The sequence below is a fragment of the Danio rerio genome, chromosome 25 (genome assembly GCF_052040795.2).
Source record: "Danio rerio strain M-AB ecotype USA chromosome 25, GRCz13ab, whole genome shotgun sequence".
NCBI classification, from domain to species: Eukaryota; Metazoa; Chordata; class Actinopteri; order Cypriniformes; family Danionidae; genus Danio; species Danio rerio.
The window spans coordinates 11,893,533-11,910,355 of NC_141045.1; the positions used below are offsets into that span (position 1 = coordinate 11,893,533).

Genomic DNA, 16,823 nt, shown 5'->3' on the forward strand with positions numbered 1-16,823 from the left:
CACTAGTAAGGTGTACCTAATAAAGTGGCCAGTGAGTGTAACTATAAAGGGCAAAATCATATGAAACGTAATGTTTATTATGCATCCAAACACAAATTTATTGAATGTCATTGTAATATTGAACAAAACCATGTGCTGCTGTGTCACATTAACCAACAACACACTACACTATTATAAAAAATAGCCAAGATTTTACTAAAAAAAAAAAAAGATAAAAACATTGGGGTGAAATATGTACAATTAACTAATAGTGGAATTTGAAAACAAATCCACAAGTATAATTGCTATTTTCTGCACACAAAGTTGTAAAATTGTAATTTGACTTGTAGAGCTTTCATTTTAGTTTTCCTTTACTCCCCAGAGCCCTTGAAAATACACAGAAGCGCCACAATGATGAAAGCTCGCATTTTCGTGGTTGCACAGACTCCACGACGGCCAAATCATGGATCACGGTTAAGTAAACATCTAGCAGAGGCAGACACTTCACACACAATAAAACAAGACCGAGTGCAAAGTAAGTTCTTTATTATATATCTCTTTTTCTTTTTTTAACAGTGCAGCTATTAAGACTTACAAAATCAATTTGGCACATATCAAACGATCACACTTCATACCTTACTTATCTTTTGTTCCTGACACCAAAAACGCAATGGCTGAGTTATTCCCTTGGCTTTACGATAATGTGCTTCTGTTCCACGATTCCTGGTTTGGCATTTGTTCCTCACTCACGCGTACAAATACGAAAAGAGGCAATAATTCATAAACGACTCTCTGAACGTTCCTGAACCGTTCCGACACACATAAAAAAGGCAATTATTGCAGCCAACTCGCCCGCTGCGGATGAAACACTGGACGTGACACACCAGACCGGACATTTCCAAATATTGCACGATGAATCCCTTATTTAATGACATTCGTCGAACGAAGGATGAGGGCTAAGGTAATACTAAGGCTTCAGCCCCGTGGTGCCAAAAATTACGTGGAAGCCAAGTCTGCATAGAAATGAAACATACGCGCCAAACCATCTTGTTCAACCCGAAATGCGTGCTACCAAAGTCGATCTGCTACCAAACGTAAACAATGAAATCAAACCCCTGAATCGGCGTACATTCCATTGATGAGATAGTCAACCTGAGTGTAGTCCTTCCTCCTGTAGCTCTCGTACGCTTGTTTAAGGAAAAGAGCCACAGCAACCACAAAAAAAAGTAGGCCGAAAAGTAGAACGGCCAATAGGGAGCTTGTGTTTAATAGGTGGCTGGTCAAAGGGTCTCCGGCCACCTCCACTATAGCTTTGCCCCCTTTGGGAACGTCTTTAGGCAGTGTGGGAACCACTACTGGCAGGTTCATTGAGGTTTTTGGTGGTGGCTTCTCAACGGCTGTTGGAATGGGAGAAGTTTGGAGTGGTTTGGTTAAAGGAATGGATGGAGGTGTTGTAGGCACTGATGGTGAGATGTTGGTGGATGAATTTGTCCCTGTTGGCGAAGGCTGTCTTGCGGTTTGTGCAACTGTCGTTGTGCTGGTTGTTGTTGGAGGGGTGGTCGTGGTTGGTTTTGTGGACGTTATGGCTGGTGTTGGAATGGGTTTATTTGGCACTGCGACAGTAGTGGCAGGCTTCGGTGTTGTGGGGGTTGGCGCTGTGGTTATATTGTTTTGAAAAACAGTCGCTGTTGGGGTTATTGTTGAGTTTGAGACATTCGTTTGAGGTGTTGATGTTTGAGTGGTATTGGATGAAGAACTGTTTGAAGTGGGTTGGGAAGAGTTTTGGTTGGGAGAAGACTGAAGGGGAAGTTCTGATTCGTCAGTCTGAGTTTTGTTCACATGGACAGAGTCTGCAAAAACAAAGTTTGGGTTAGCGGATGGTGACATCTGGCTGATAGTACTGCAATTACACAGGTAATTTCAAAACCACACTTTGTTCTGTACGCTTTCGCTGTTTGTTCACAAGAAAACACATTATAAGGTGACAAACCAAACCTTTCTGCAAACTCAGACCAGGGTGAAGATTTCCAAAATATTGGAAACCAACTGGGGATCACAGCAAACGCGGAAGATGGAAATTAGGTGAAATGCATCGCATATTTTTTGTCGTTCGCCTGTGGGACGGTAATCTGCCTTTGTTGTCATGTTTGCATTGATTAGTATGTAATTTACTCATGTAAATACTCGATTCCCTGTTTTGTGTGAATGGGGTCCTAAACCAGGCCTCCTTGAATTAAACCGTGCAAGTTACTTAAAATATTAGAAAATAATATTAGAAAATTAATAAAACTGAACAAAACTAATCCAACGCAATCATATAAAAGAACAGAAAGTTTTGCTGCCATTGTACACAGGATACAATGGAACTTGCAGCATTTCTGCTTAAGATACATAACCTCTAAGTATACAAGAGAAACATAATTTAACAAAAATATACAATTAAATACAATTAGTTATAATGTAAGATATTGGAACAATGATTAAAATATGCTAAATTGAGATCGCATCGAGTTGTGGAATACCACACATTCACAGCAAACGCATCGCATATATTTTGACGTTCGCCTGCGGGATGGTAAACTGCCTTTTTTCTCACGTTTGCATTGATTAGTATGCAATTTACTCATGTAAATACTTTGTTTCCTGTTTGGTATGAATGGCGTCCTTAACCGTGTCCCCTTAAATGAATCGTTCAATGCGAGTTACTAATAATATTAGAAAATAAGCTGATAAAACTGATCCAATACAATCTTAGAACAGGATAGACAGCTTTGTTGGCATTGTACACAGGATACGATGGAACTTGCAGCATTTCTGCTTAAGATGCGTAACTTCTAAGACTACAAGAGATACATAATTAAATAAAAATAATCTAAGATTTTGAAACGATGATAAAATATGCTAAAAAAAATGTAGATATTGCATTGAGTTGTGGAATTCCACACATTCACAGCAAATGAGTCACATATTTTGTTGTTTGCCTGCGGGATGGTAATCCGCCTTTGTTCTCCTGTTTGCAATGATTAGTACGCAATTCACCATTTAATTTATTATTGTAAATACTGGACTGCCCGTTTGGTGTGAGCCCAGCATAAAAGCGTCATCATTGCCTCCTGTTGGTTCAAACCAGTGTACTGTCTTGGTTTGAAAAAGACTCGCATATGAAAGCCAGCTTTAATTTTTAACTCTATATCCGAGGAAACACTTTAAATGCTGTGTTTTGGTCAAATGAAGATCACTGTGCATGTGAAGGATATTTATTGGTGGAGTAGAGCCAAAATAGAGCCAAAATTTACACCGTGACACACAGAAATTAAAATTTAATGGTAACTATATTGAAGTGTTATGAAAAAGACTGCGACTAAGACAAGAAAAAAACAAATAAACATCCGCATTGTAGTTTTACGGTCATATCTTGTCAATCGCAATTGCTCTAGAGTTGGTTTTAATCAGTGAACGCAGCCAATAATAATCAATAAACCAATAATAGATATGTATAAATAACATATCCCCTTGTACTATATTAGAAAATAAGATATAAAAACTGAACAAAACTAGTCCAATGCATTAGATAATAAATAATTAAATAACATATTTGAATATAAGACATAAAAACTCTAATAAAACATGCTAAAAAATGAGATATTGCACTGGAGTTGTGATGCTGCACTGCATGAGGGGGTAAAATAAAGAAATCTTAAAGAAGAACAGCACTGAGATCATACGGTAGGATAAAAGTATTACCTGTTGAGTTTGCATCTTGTTCCACTAACAGGTCGATGAAATTAGTGTAATTTCCACAAGACGAGTTCTGGGTTTGATTTGGACAGCTAATCAGAAAACACATTTTTTCTTTATAGAGAAAGGCATTGGTGCAGGATTTGTTCTGAGGACCTGAAAAACAAAAAACAAAAACAATCACGATGATTATTTGAATTGTACCAAGTAAGATGCTTGCAGAGGCTGTGGATTAATACGAAGATATTTTGAAAAATGCTGATTGATGGTAGCCACTGACTTCAGTAGAATGAAAGAAAACTACTAGGCCAGTCAATGGGTACAAATCCATCCAGAATTCTTCAAAATATCTTATTTCACGCCATAGGTTTGGAATAAATGAAGAAGGAACTATCGCATGAACAGTTTCAGCTTTTAAAAAAGTATTTGTGTTCCTGAAGAAAAACAAAATGGCCCGCAGGTGAGTATATTGAATTAAAGTTTATTTGAGCATCCTGTCCCTTTAAACAAATCCCGTACAAATAAACATTTGGAAATAAACGAGATTAGTAAACGTAACCTTGTGTTTCACCAATATTAGACGTTCCCCAAATATCAATACCAAAAATTTCCAAGCTTAATTAAAAACAGCTATAATCCAAATTTAATAGGACAAATAACCCAAAGAAAGTTTCTAAATGCTCTTTTTAGAGTGTCACGGCGAAATATATTTTACAGCCGGCTCTAAAATGTGAAATAAAATGAGCAGTGCGATCTGTGACTCATCAACCTCAGGTTGTTTTCATTGGGACAAAGACGCTCCCTTAATGCTCATTACTGGATGTCAAACTGCATATCCTGAGTTCTGCAGTCTTGGAGAACGAGCGACGTCTGGGAGGAAAAACAGGCCTCGCCGCACCTTTCTTTGATCCCATCCCAGCAGCCATGTGTGCGTTAGGTACAGCACACCTCAACCTCAACATCCGTCTCCACTCTTTTCCTTATTCCCACTTCCCCTGATTACTTAAGCAGGCGGCGGGACCAACGGGGCTAGAAAGAATGTGCTTGCGCTGGCACTGCAGAAAAGCTCCAAAATGCCCCCATTTCTTTTCCTGGAGCGAGCCAATGGACAATCAGCGAGTGTTTAAAAGCTCCAGGTGAATCAATAATTCGGTGAGGTAAAAAAGTGGAGCTTGAATCATCACTTGGTCAGTGTTGACACACTAAATCGAGAGGCCAGCTGCATTGGTTGCATTTTTCCCCTCCTTTAAACACTTCTCCAGCTGTAAAAAGCAGAAAAACCAACCAATCCACAAGCAAATGGATTCCGGTATGAAACCATAGAGGACCTGGCTTGATTTTTGCAGTCGCCACAGGTCTGATTGGTCTTTGACGTGTCGAAAAAACACACCGTTCCCTCCGCTGGAATGTGGAATGCTTATGTATTTATAGCTCGCCATCATTCCAAACATTGCAGACTTCCAGATGGCGGTGGCGATTCTGACCTTGCGTTCGATCTCTATACGGTTAACATGATGGAAACTCAATACCGACGTTTGTATGTATGTGTGTGTTATGGGATGGGGGGGCAGGGCCAGAAGATCTACCCCCAAACACAAAGCCAGAACCCCACCACCCCGGGGTCATTTGGGCTGTCTGCTTGTTTACAGAGGTGGCAAGATAGTCAAGTGCAACGTGTGTGGCCGAAGTGAAAGGAGGGGAAAAAAAGAAAGTGATTTAATTAAAAAAAAGAGCATGTCTTGATGAGGACTGGAAGAAGGGAAGGACCCGCTGAAGCAGCGCCTGGCGCATAAGCAGAACAGCCAGCCCAGGCCTCCCTTTCATCTTAAATGTGAAACACATGGCCCTCTTTGAAAGCGCACGTCCTTCAAGAGGAAAACATGATGTATAAACAGGCAAAACAAAACATATGGCTTTACTTTAAAAAAAAAAAAAAAAAAAAAAATGATATTCCACAGGTACTCTGTATTATCTCTTAACTTTGCACGCAGATTGCATTTCATTCTTAAGCACTTCAAAAAAACTGAAAATATAAAAAGGGCTGGATTAATTCTAGAAAAGAGTGGAAAAATAAATCAAATCACGCACCAACCAACTATAAAGATGTCCTATATTAGAGCTTTGGCCAGCTGATGGGACTGTCACTTGCCTTTTCCGCTTGTAAGGTCGTGACGCATGAAATATTGTTTCCAGGACTAAGCCTGAATTTTAATTGAGAAAATATTAATTTATGACCACTTATTAGTCCGATCTAGGTATGCAACAATTAACCGGTTTCTCTAATAACTAGGGGTGTAACGATACACTCAGCTCACGATACGATGTGTATCACGATATAATGTTCACGATTCGATATGTATCACGATATTTGGAATAAATATTGAAAATTAAACTGAAATGCAAATTTTACCAAGTAAACTATTTTTTATGTATTTCTTTTGTTTCAACTTGTTAAACTTAACCTTCTTTAAGAAAATAAATTAAACAGGCCTGTCTCTGGAAAATAAAACAATTTAAAAACTTCTTAAAAATATTATTGAAATGACAGAGACAAAATTAAGGAACAATTTAAGTAAAGGTGCAAAAAAAATAAGCTTTCTATTCAATTGAATTTAACAGTAAGAGCTTAAGGCTTTGCTTGGTCACTTGCGTTTTTTGTGTGTGCAAAAAAAAAATCCACATTTCCAGGTATTTCATTCATATTTAATTAAATTCATTTAGAGATATCTCTAATTACAATTGTGACTAGTTAAAACTCATTTAGAGATATCTGCAAATATTTTTCAATGGAAGTCAATGGAGGAATATGACTAGTCATAATATATTTGCAGATATCTAGAATCTGATTTTGTACTAGTACAATTGTAATAGCAGATATCTCTAATTGTCATTCTGACTAGTCGAATTATAATTATGACTAGTCAAAATATAATTAGAGATATCTCTAAATATATTTATGGATAGTCAGAACAAAGGTTTAAATGCTAAAACAGCTTGCCATACGCGCGCGTCTATCAGTCCGCCCTCTGTAGTAACAGCTCACGTCATGTGCGATTTTGCGGCGGGAACATTATATGAAGACAGAATAATATTTTAGGGTGAATTGTACCTTATAAATACAGTATGTGACTCTTTCAACACCATTAGGAGGTATCCCTGTCGCTGTGCAAAGTATGTAAATCACTGTGAAGACTTTAAAACTTAGGATGTTTGACCCAGTATGCGTGTCAAAAAGCGGACGAGTCTAAAGCAATGACTGTACAAACGAAATGTTGCCAGACGTCTGATCTTGAGAGGATGGGCCATCCTCTATTTCAGCTCCACTCATCTTGGTATGCTAACATTACTGCTGCTGCAATCTGAACTCGCGTGCGACAGCAGGTGGAACGTAGCTCTTGTGCAAACAGCTCAACTAATAAGAGAAAACGGACGTCATATCGTAATCAAATCGTAATAACGCCACAATGCATATTGAGACATTTTTGCATCGCAATAAATCGTACAACGATAAATCGTTACACCCCTACTAATAACCATGCTTTAATTAGTAACAGTTAATTAAATGTAAAGGTTTCTCAACGCTGCCTTTCTGCACAGAACAAAACTGCTGCAACACAGTTATGCCAACTGTACCCTAGTTTAAAGTTCCGAGCTTGTACATCGAAGCTGATACGCACACACACTAGATTAACTATGGCTGAGGCTATCATCTGATACCTCTTTCACATCGCACGTAAGAGCCGGTCACATATCGCGTCTTTTGTGCGGACAAGTTCGTTATTTCCAGTTATTCACATATTTGACGTATGACGCAATGTATACAACATTGTACATAGTGATCCAACGATTAACCGTTTTCACTATGACCGTGCTTTAATTTGTCATGCTTAATTAATCGTAAAGGCTTCTCAATGTCATGTTACTGTACGAACCCCCCCCCCCTCTGCAACTAAGTTATGTCAATTATACATTTCTGCATTTGCTTATTGTTGCTAATATGTAGCTTTGACTTGCATCAGACAAATAAAATTTTTATTCATTCATTCTTATTTTATTTAAATACTTCTTCCGTCATTTATTTTCACTGTAAAATCATTACTTATGTTTAAATGCTAAAAACCTTTTCACTTATTTTTAAGTCAAAAAAGAGAAATGGAATAATTTTTTTGTATTATTTTGTGCAGTATCAATTGGTTTGATTACGGAGCATCAATAAATAACGCAACAAAATATAAGGAGTTTTCATGCGATTTTCTAAACAAGTAGAGTTGAAATTAATGAATGCATAATAATCGTGATAACCGTGATTATTCCTCAGACTATAATCATACAACCAAAATCAATAATTATTGCTCCCCTATTCAGATTACACATCAAAAGTGAATTTTATTTAAAATTATGGTGGACACAACAGTCTCTGGACTTGCTGCATCACAGACACCAATATTTAAACAATTTATATATATATATATATAAAAAAAAAAAAACGAATCTCTTTCTGGCCATCAGATATTAGTCATGATTATTATTACAATTTGTTGAGTCTTCTGACATTGTTTGATAAGAATGCTTGGACCTGGAAGCTGCTTTGCATGATGTCACACTTAACATGTGGACGCAGACTTTTTAAATCATACACTTGTATAGTTTTCCAAACTTACAGCGAATGTTCACTCAAAAATGAAAAATCTGCCATCATTTCTCTATCACGCATCCCTTTCTGTCTTCAAGACATTTTGACAGGAATTCCAGTCCAATGCTGTTTGGTTCTCATTGTTCTTAAAAATATTTTCTTTTGTGCACCACAAAGTCAGTTATACAGGTTTGGAATGACATGAGCAACAAAACGTTGACAAAAATGTTGTCCACATGTACAGAAATAGAAATTATTCTTCTAGACATTGTATTCTATGACATACTAAAATTGTTCTAACGCATTCCGTTGATGTCAGATAGCATACCAAGATTAAAGGACCATGATGCTTTGCACAAATGAGGATTTGTGACAAAAAGTTCATGTAATGTTATAATCACATATTCATTGTGTTGTTTATAACAGGGTTTCTGCAATTTTCAGAGCCAAATTTAAGACCTTTTAAAGACCATTATAATTTAAATTTAAAGACTTATACAGAACTTTTTATATTATAATATACCAAGTTATTTCTTAGCCACATATTTTAAATAAACTGTCAAAACAAGCAAACCCTAGTTGTATGCATACACATTCTTCAACATATCTTACAAAAAAAAAAATTATTTATAAACTAAATGTATACACAACAGACTGTTCAGGTCAGAGTCCTCACCATATATGGACTATAAACGCACAGAGAACTTTTAAACAAATTTTATTGTTAAGGACAATTTAACCATATTGGTAAACAGAGTTATAAATAGAGTTCTGTTAAAAGTTAATTGTTGGTGATTGGATGCATGGTGACCCACTTGGCTTAGCTTTACCTAAACATAGGAAAATTGAGACCAGTTTACAATTATTTAAGACATACAAGACAACATTTCAGTGAATATTAGACTTTAAGGCTTACAATTTACTTTTTGAATTTTAAGACAATTTAAGACCCCGTGGACACCCTGCAATCTAAAATTTGTATTAAAGATATTTTGTAATTAACTTATTTTTTATTTGTTCATGTATGCATGTATGTATGTATGCATGCAAGTATGTATGTATATATATGTGTATATAAATAAACGTTTTGTGTCTTGCTGTGATTCACATATATACACAAACTCTACCTTAAGTAAATTAAAAAAAAAAAAAAAAAAAAAAAATATATATATATATATATATATATATATATATATATATATTTATAGTTTAAAATTGTCACATTTTAAAAGTACTTTTTTCAAATAACCTGCCATACAAATATGTTATCATCAAATGCTTGAACTAAAACTAAAAGGTAGAAAAATCTATTAAGGAATTTACAGGGATTTATAATGGAATGACTACAATAGGCAGACTTACAGAGTTCAGTCCCACAGTCCGCTGGGTTTGCCACCGTCTTATTAGCCACAATGGTGAGGCCGTTCAGAGAATGTGTGGGAGCACATGGAAGCACAAAGAGTCCCAGGATGGGCAGCAGGACCAGGACAGGATGGACAGTCATGATCACATGAGTGGCTGAGACCATATTGTGAGAGAAGGTCACATCCCCAACATCTGTGACAAACACAAAAACAATGATTGCTTTTTAATATGCACACACATTTTCCAAAGTGAAATTTAAGCAGTTTTCAAGCAATTTCCAGGTGGATTTTTAAACTTTTCCCACATTTTTACTAGCAGCAGATTCACGGACATTTTAAACCACCGTTAATTTTAAAACAAGCCCCTTTGTAATTCATAACCCAGCATATGTAGCGCTGTGAAAGCACTTAATATTTCACTTACACTTAATATCCATGTTAAACTTAATATCCATGTAAAAAATATCCGTAAATTTTTTTAAAATGCTTGACCATTTAAAAAGAAATCATGTTTAAAGAAAAATTTTTTTTTCAATGCTAGTAATATTTAAATGTGGTTTCTGGAATATTGATAAAATGTCAGTGTTACTGTACAAGATTTAAATGTAAGATTTTCATTTCAAGAATTTCAGTTTTTTTTTTCGTTCTGTTGTTGAAAATTGAGTACAAATGCTTAAATAAAACCATAAACAAATTTAATTTCAAATTTAATTCAAGCACTTTCAAGGACCTATGTTTGTTTAAGTACTTTCCAGTTCTTGAATCCATATATCTGAAATGCAAGTACTTTTAAATACTTGATAAGTTATTGGAAATCCTGAGCAATTTACGACTTGCATATTTACATGCAGGCATACACATTTACAGTGCTCAGCATAAATAAGTACAGCCCTTTTTGAGAATTTATATTTTTATTCATTTATCAGTTAATATGGCAAATATATTTTGGTGAATTTAAACAAGACGGGTTTATTGAACTGTTATATTGTTATTGAATAAAATTAATAAACATCAAAAAATAAAATTAAGAAAAAAAAAAGATTTGTGGACATTTTTAGCAATAGGTCATATCGACTATTCACAGAAAATTGATACAAATATTTTTTTTTAAAGGGGGTGTACTCATTCATGCTGAGCACTGTATATATGCATGCAAGTAACAGTAAAGAATTCTAATGATGGCATGTTTCCCCCAAACCCATCAACGAACTACTGTCATTTATTCTCTTATATATCATTTTCAATCTATCTTAAATGTGTATTTCATGAACTTGTTATTGAAAAAAACATTTTTATTTTAATTTCAAAGGGTTTAATTTTATTTAAAGTCCAGAGATTATTTAAGGCAAAAGAAAAAAAAATTGATCTTATTTAAATGGTTAATAAGTATTACCTATTCAGTAAGATCAATTATTATAAAAGCAAATCAATTACATTTTACAGATAGAGGAAGCAAGCCTAAAGGTGATCAAATTGAGCCAAAACGATTACATTTTCAAGCAATTTTAAACGCATCTAGATAGAGTTTAATTGCGACAGTGAGCATAATTGTGACGCAATTGCGCCATCTAGTATACATTCCGTAACACTACAGGAACAAACTTGAAATAAGTTCTCTGGTCTTCCTGCTGAACATCAGTTTCACATACTTGTCAAACTACAAATGCACTATAAAAACACATAAAACAACATTATAATTTATTGTATATAAATTGTAATTTATCTTTTAATTATTTTTCAACTTTAAAATCTCTTCTCAGTGTTAGAAACTGGAGCTGATTTGCTGCACTTCCACAGACTTTGTTGGGTATAAGGAAGTTTGAAGTAAGAAAATAGTTACAGATAAAGTTCCGCCACACCCCTTAAAAATCACACAGCAAACAGCACAGAGGGCTTCACTAAACCAGTTCCAGGATCTACAGATCATATGACTTCCATCCAGGCTTAAACAAAGCAACGAAACTCACTCAGAGGTGAAGCAGATTATTCACGGACGCTCCGTTCTTTGCTGGAATAAAACAAAGCAAAAAAATCATTAAAATGGTAATCAAAATCAAGTTTGTGGCAGTAGAAATGGGTTATATTACTTTTAAAGAATCCTACATTTACTTTTGGGTTATCCCAAACCTTTTCATATGAAGAGTTAAAAACTAAAATTATTGCAATTAAAAAAAAAAAAACAATCATATTTATAACCCAGTGGAGTTTCAAACCCAGAATTGCTCACCCAAGTCTCTGCATTGTTGTGTGAGATGTACATTTCAACAAAATCTGATTTATTTACATCATTTTGTTAAAACATTTAATTTCAGTTAGCTTTTAACAATAAAACAAATAAAGGGTTGCAATAAATTTGAATGGACAGTTTCAAAACCATCCCCATCATTCCCCTTGTATTCTCAGATGGGATGGTGGGCCAAATCAAAGGTTACTATGGGCCAACTTAGTTTGAGCATCTCAGTTTAAGACACAAAAGAGATACGCATGATGCTGATTATCTACACAAGAAGTTTCTATACACTGTAATAAAAATGCCGGGTTCCTGTTTATTTATTTTTTTCTCAATTTCTGTTTAACAGAGATTCTCAACACATTTCCAACAAGTTTCAATAACTGATTTCTTTTATCTTAGCCATGATGACACTTCTATACAGCTTAAAGTGACATTTAAAGGCTTAACTAAGTTAATTAGGTTTCCTAGGCAGGTTAGGGTAATTAGGAAAGTTGTTATGATGATGGTTTGCTCTGAAGACTATTGGAAAAAAATAAATAGCTTAAAGGGGCTAATAATTTTGACCTTAAAATGTTTTTAAAACTTTAAAAACTGCTTTTATTCTAGCCAAAATAAAACAAACAAGACTTCCTCCAGAAGAAAAAAATATTATCAGACATACTGTGAACATTTCCTTGCATCATTTGGGAAATATTTAAAAAAGATTTTTTTTAAAGGGGTTTAATAATTCTGATTTCAACTATGTTCTTAGGAAACTGAACTATTACTGTGTAGAGAAAATAGAGAACTTTTTATACTAGCTATATTAAGTATATCAAGCTTTTCCTTTTCATGCTGGTTCTCCTCACTTTCTGTTTGAAACACAAATCGCCTTCAAAACTTAGTCAAGACTTGATCCAAGATTATTGGTTTGCCTCTTGAATCTAGCTGAGTTACATAAACAGCAAATAATAAGAAACAAATCTAAGTGTGATAGGAAATGATTCCCCTCCTCTGAAGCCTTTTTTATACTACTGTCCTCTAGAAAAAAGGTTTAGAAGCATCAAATGCTCTTCTACACTGTAAAACCCAAAAACTCAAACCATTTGTGGAAACCGATTGCAACATTTACATTCATAAACTAATCCTAATGAGTACTTTGAACTTAATCTTTGAGTAAATGAAGCAATTTGAGCACAGTAAAACCCAATAAATGAAGAGAACTTAAACCAACTGAGTACTGTAAAACCCAACAAGTTAGAGCAACCCAAACCGTGTGAGGAAACCGATTGCTACAAACCATTTGAGTTAAAAACTAATCTATGAGTACCGTGAACTTCCTCCATTTAAGTTGAAGTAATGAGTAGGCCTACACAGAATCTGTGCGCGTAGAAATCTGCAGATTTCTGCAGATATTTGGCCCATTGAGTCATATTTATTTGTGTAAATGTGTGTACATTTATATTTATTTTGTTTTTGAACAATTTCAGTAATATTATTGATTAATTTAAAAGTGTTCCTTTGATTTATTTACAAATACAATACAGTTTGTAAAGTATTATTTTCTGTCTTTCAGCATACATATTATATGAGAGACTTGCTTTGTTTACCTAATAAGTGGATCTAGATCAGGGATGTCAAACTAAATTCCTGGAGGGCCGAAGCCCTGCTTCGTTTAGTTTTAACCCTAATTAAACACACCTGATCAAACTAATTTTCCTTCAGGCTTGTATAAAACCTACAGGTAAATGTGTTGGAGCAGGGTTGGAACTACACTGTGCAGGGCTGTGGCCCTCCAGGAATTAAGTTTGACATCCCTGATCTAGATGGATTTGAATTGTAAACATTAAATGAAAGTTAAAAAAAGTATTATTTTTATTTTATTTATTTATAGTTACGATCCCCCAAAATAATTCCGCATAAATCCGCAGATTTTTTACAAAATTCTCTGCAGAAATAGCAAAAAAAATGTCAGCAGATTCTGTCTGGTCCTAGTAATGAGGTATTTAATAAACTCATTACCTTCAGCACCGAGTTCAAAACTCTTTTTAAATGAGTAGAATTAACTTTGTCAATTTTGAGTTAACTACATTCATTTCATTTGATAAAATTGACTGTTGGGTTTTATAGTGTAACAAATATATATTCACCTTTGTTCCAGAGGCAATAAGGCTTACATTTTAGCAAGTTTTAAATGTTTAACATACGAGTACTTTTTTGAACTATTTATGAAGTTATTATGAAATTTTTAAATATGGTTTGTAAGTGATTTGCCTCTTTATGTAACTGCTGTATCACGATGCTACTGCCCTAATTTAAAAGCCCTTGGTGTGATTAATAACGTTGTTAAACTTAATATGATATGTTTAAGTGTAAAGGTTAACATTCAATTGCATTATGTAAAAGCACACTCAAAATGCTGGTGTGTTTAATATTATGGTTATGAACTTTTTAAGAGCCTTTTCTAGGTTAATACGGGGCAGTTAATTTAGGAATGTGAAAACAAACGACATCATTGTTTGCCCTTTACAAAGGAACATGTGTCTTCTAACTGACTTGCATCTGAATCTGTTATTTTTTCCCCTCAGACACACCCTTATCACAATTAAAATATACAATTTGACTGGAATAGTTTGAAGAATAAATATATTATCACAAAGAAATCAGAAAACAAACATATGTCCTAATCCTGTCGAACACACAATAGGTTAACGAGGATCCACTTACCAACTGAAGCAAAATAAATGTGTTAGTCTCGATGTAAACAGCAGCGTTTCCAGAACCCTCTTCTTTATTGCGGTTTACGAACACGAGCGACAAAACAGCATCTCATTCTTCAATGCGGCGGCGGTTTATTGTCACTCCCCTGTCAAATGTTTCATATTTTCAATCGAATAGTTTATGTAAGTAACAGCTTGCTGACAGACAAGATACACGGGTGATGCGACAAGAGGAAATACAGGATTTCCGGGTCACGCCGCGTCCGCGAGTGCGTCAAAATCAAAGTCCTCGGCTCATACATTTCACGTTTGTTTTGATTGGATCGTAAATTAATTAACGGCTAATTAAGCTACATTTAGTTGTTGATTATATTATCACTGCATTGGCAGTTTCTTAAATATCGTTAATAGAAGGTTTTATAAATAATTTAGCCTACAACGAAAGTGAAGACTTTACTTGTGAACATATAAGTTACGTATATATATATATATATATATATATATATATATATATATATATATATATATATATATATATATATATATATATATATATATATATATATATATATATATATATATATATATATATATATATATATATATATATATATATACAGGACTGTAGCCTGCCTAGTGAAAGGGGTTTTTTTTCTCAAAAACTGGACCATTCGACTTATTTTAATTTAATTATGTGGTTTAAATTCTGCATTTTAGAGAGATTTTAATCACTTTTTTTTTGCTGGATTAGCTTGTCGAATGGACGCTTTTTGTGTACATGAAGAAACATGAAGAAGAGGCTACTTTAAAGCTACTTTATGATATATCACATACTGAAAATATCAATCTGTTAAAGTTTTACATTTGAAACTGTGGCCTATTGTCATTTAATTGGCAAATAATAAATTGGTCGTTCAGCTTTTCTCTGTCTCCAAATTTGCCTATTTGAATAATGAAAAAGAAACATAATACTGTAGAGAGCATCACAACTTTTCTTGTAAAAACAAAGTACATTTGAAAATTCATGAAGAACAACAACAGTCTAATAAGTAATAATATGGGTCGCTTTCGGTGCTTCACAACTTCACAACGAGATTAAGGTCCAAGATTTAGATTACAAGTTACTTAAAAAATGTTTTCCCTATAACAAAAATACAGTGAAAGTTGACTTGCATCAGATTCCGCCATTTTGATGGGTTATTTTGATAATTTATGATGGTATAACAGTCATTGGACAAATGAGCTTATGCATTGGACAAATACTGGACCTTTGTCAGTGGGGTGGGTGGGGGTACTGTGGGTGTGTGTGTATATAGTATATATGTACAAAATGTTAAAAAATTAAACGGGGATATTTTTATATTACTTATCACAATATCATCATATATATGAAATATACTTGACAAAAATGTAACATAAACAATAAACATAACGTTAAATTATAATATTTATTTCGAAGTACTTAAATGGCAAAGTAATCAAACTTTATTTATGCCATTTTCAGATTTCTTCCAGCATAAAATGACTGATTAATGGTGTTTTTCCTCAGGATTTGCAGTATTTCTTTAGTTTTTATGCTTTAAAATGATTTACATAATTTATTTTTATTTATTTATGTATGCAAAAAGAAACACTGAGAAAAAAAACGAGAAGTGCTTCTATGCTATTTTCAGATTTTTTTGCGTTGTAAAATGACTGATTTGATGGTATTTTTTTCAGGATTTGCATTTTTTTTTGAGTTGTTAGACTTTGACAGTATTCACATCTTGTAAAGCATTTATTTATTAATTTATATGCAAGAAAAGGAAACAGAAGAAAAACAAATTGAGAAAAGTGCCTCTATTATGCTATTTTCAGATTATTTGTGGTTTAAAATGACTGATTTCATTGTTTTTCTCAGAATTTTCAACATTTTTTAAAGTTGTGAGGCTTTGACAATATTCACATCATGTAAAACCTTATTTTTATTTATTTATACGCAAAAAAAGAAAACTCTGAGAAAAACAAAATGAGTAAAGTGCCTCTACTATGCTATTTTCAGATTTCTTGCAGCATAAAGTGACTGAGACAATGGTGTTTTCTTTTCAGAATTTGCTGCATTGCTTCAGTTTTTATGCCTTAAAAATATATACATCTCGTAAAACCTTATTTTGATTTATTCATATGCAATAAAAGAA

At 34.1% G+C, this 16,823-nt stretch overlaps 1 protein-coding gene and 1 long non-coding RNA gene across 2 annotated transcripts; one reads left to right on the plus strand and one right to left on the minus strand.

Annotated features, from left to right (window-relative positions):
• Nucleotides 1-508: 508 nt before the first annotated feature.
• Nucleotides 509-14,902, minus strand: wu:fa25f02. The gene is made up of 5 exons (XM_087311898.1): nucleotides 14,654-14,902; nucleotides 11,682-11,722; nucleotides 9,713-9,907; nucleotides 3,724-3,873; nucleotides 509-1,829 (listed from the first exon to the last, which is right to left on the minus strand). The coding sequence occupies exons 3-5, from the start codon at nucleotides 9,876-9,878 to the stop codon at nucleotides 1,087-1,089; spliced, it is 1,059 nt and encodes a 352-aa protein (XP_087168024.1). The 5' UTR covers nucleotides 9,879-9,907; nucleotides 11,682-11,722; nucleotides 14,654-14,902; the 3' UTR covers nucleotides 509-1,086.
• On the plus strand, nucleotides 10,247-12,654 carry LOC147830808 (uncharacterized). Its single transcript, XR_015526236.1, has 2 exons — nucleotides 10,247-10,597; nucleotides 10,872-12,654. It is a non-coding gene; the product is annotated as an uncharacterized LOC147830808 (long non-coding RNA).
• Nucleotides 14,903-16,823: the final 1,921 nt, after the last annotated feature.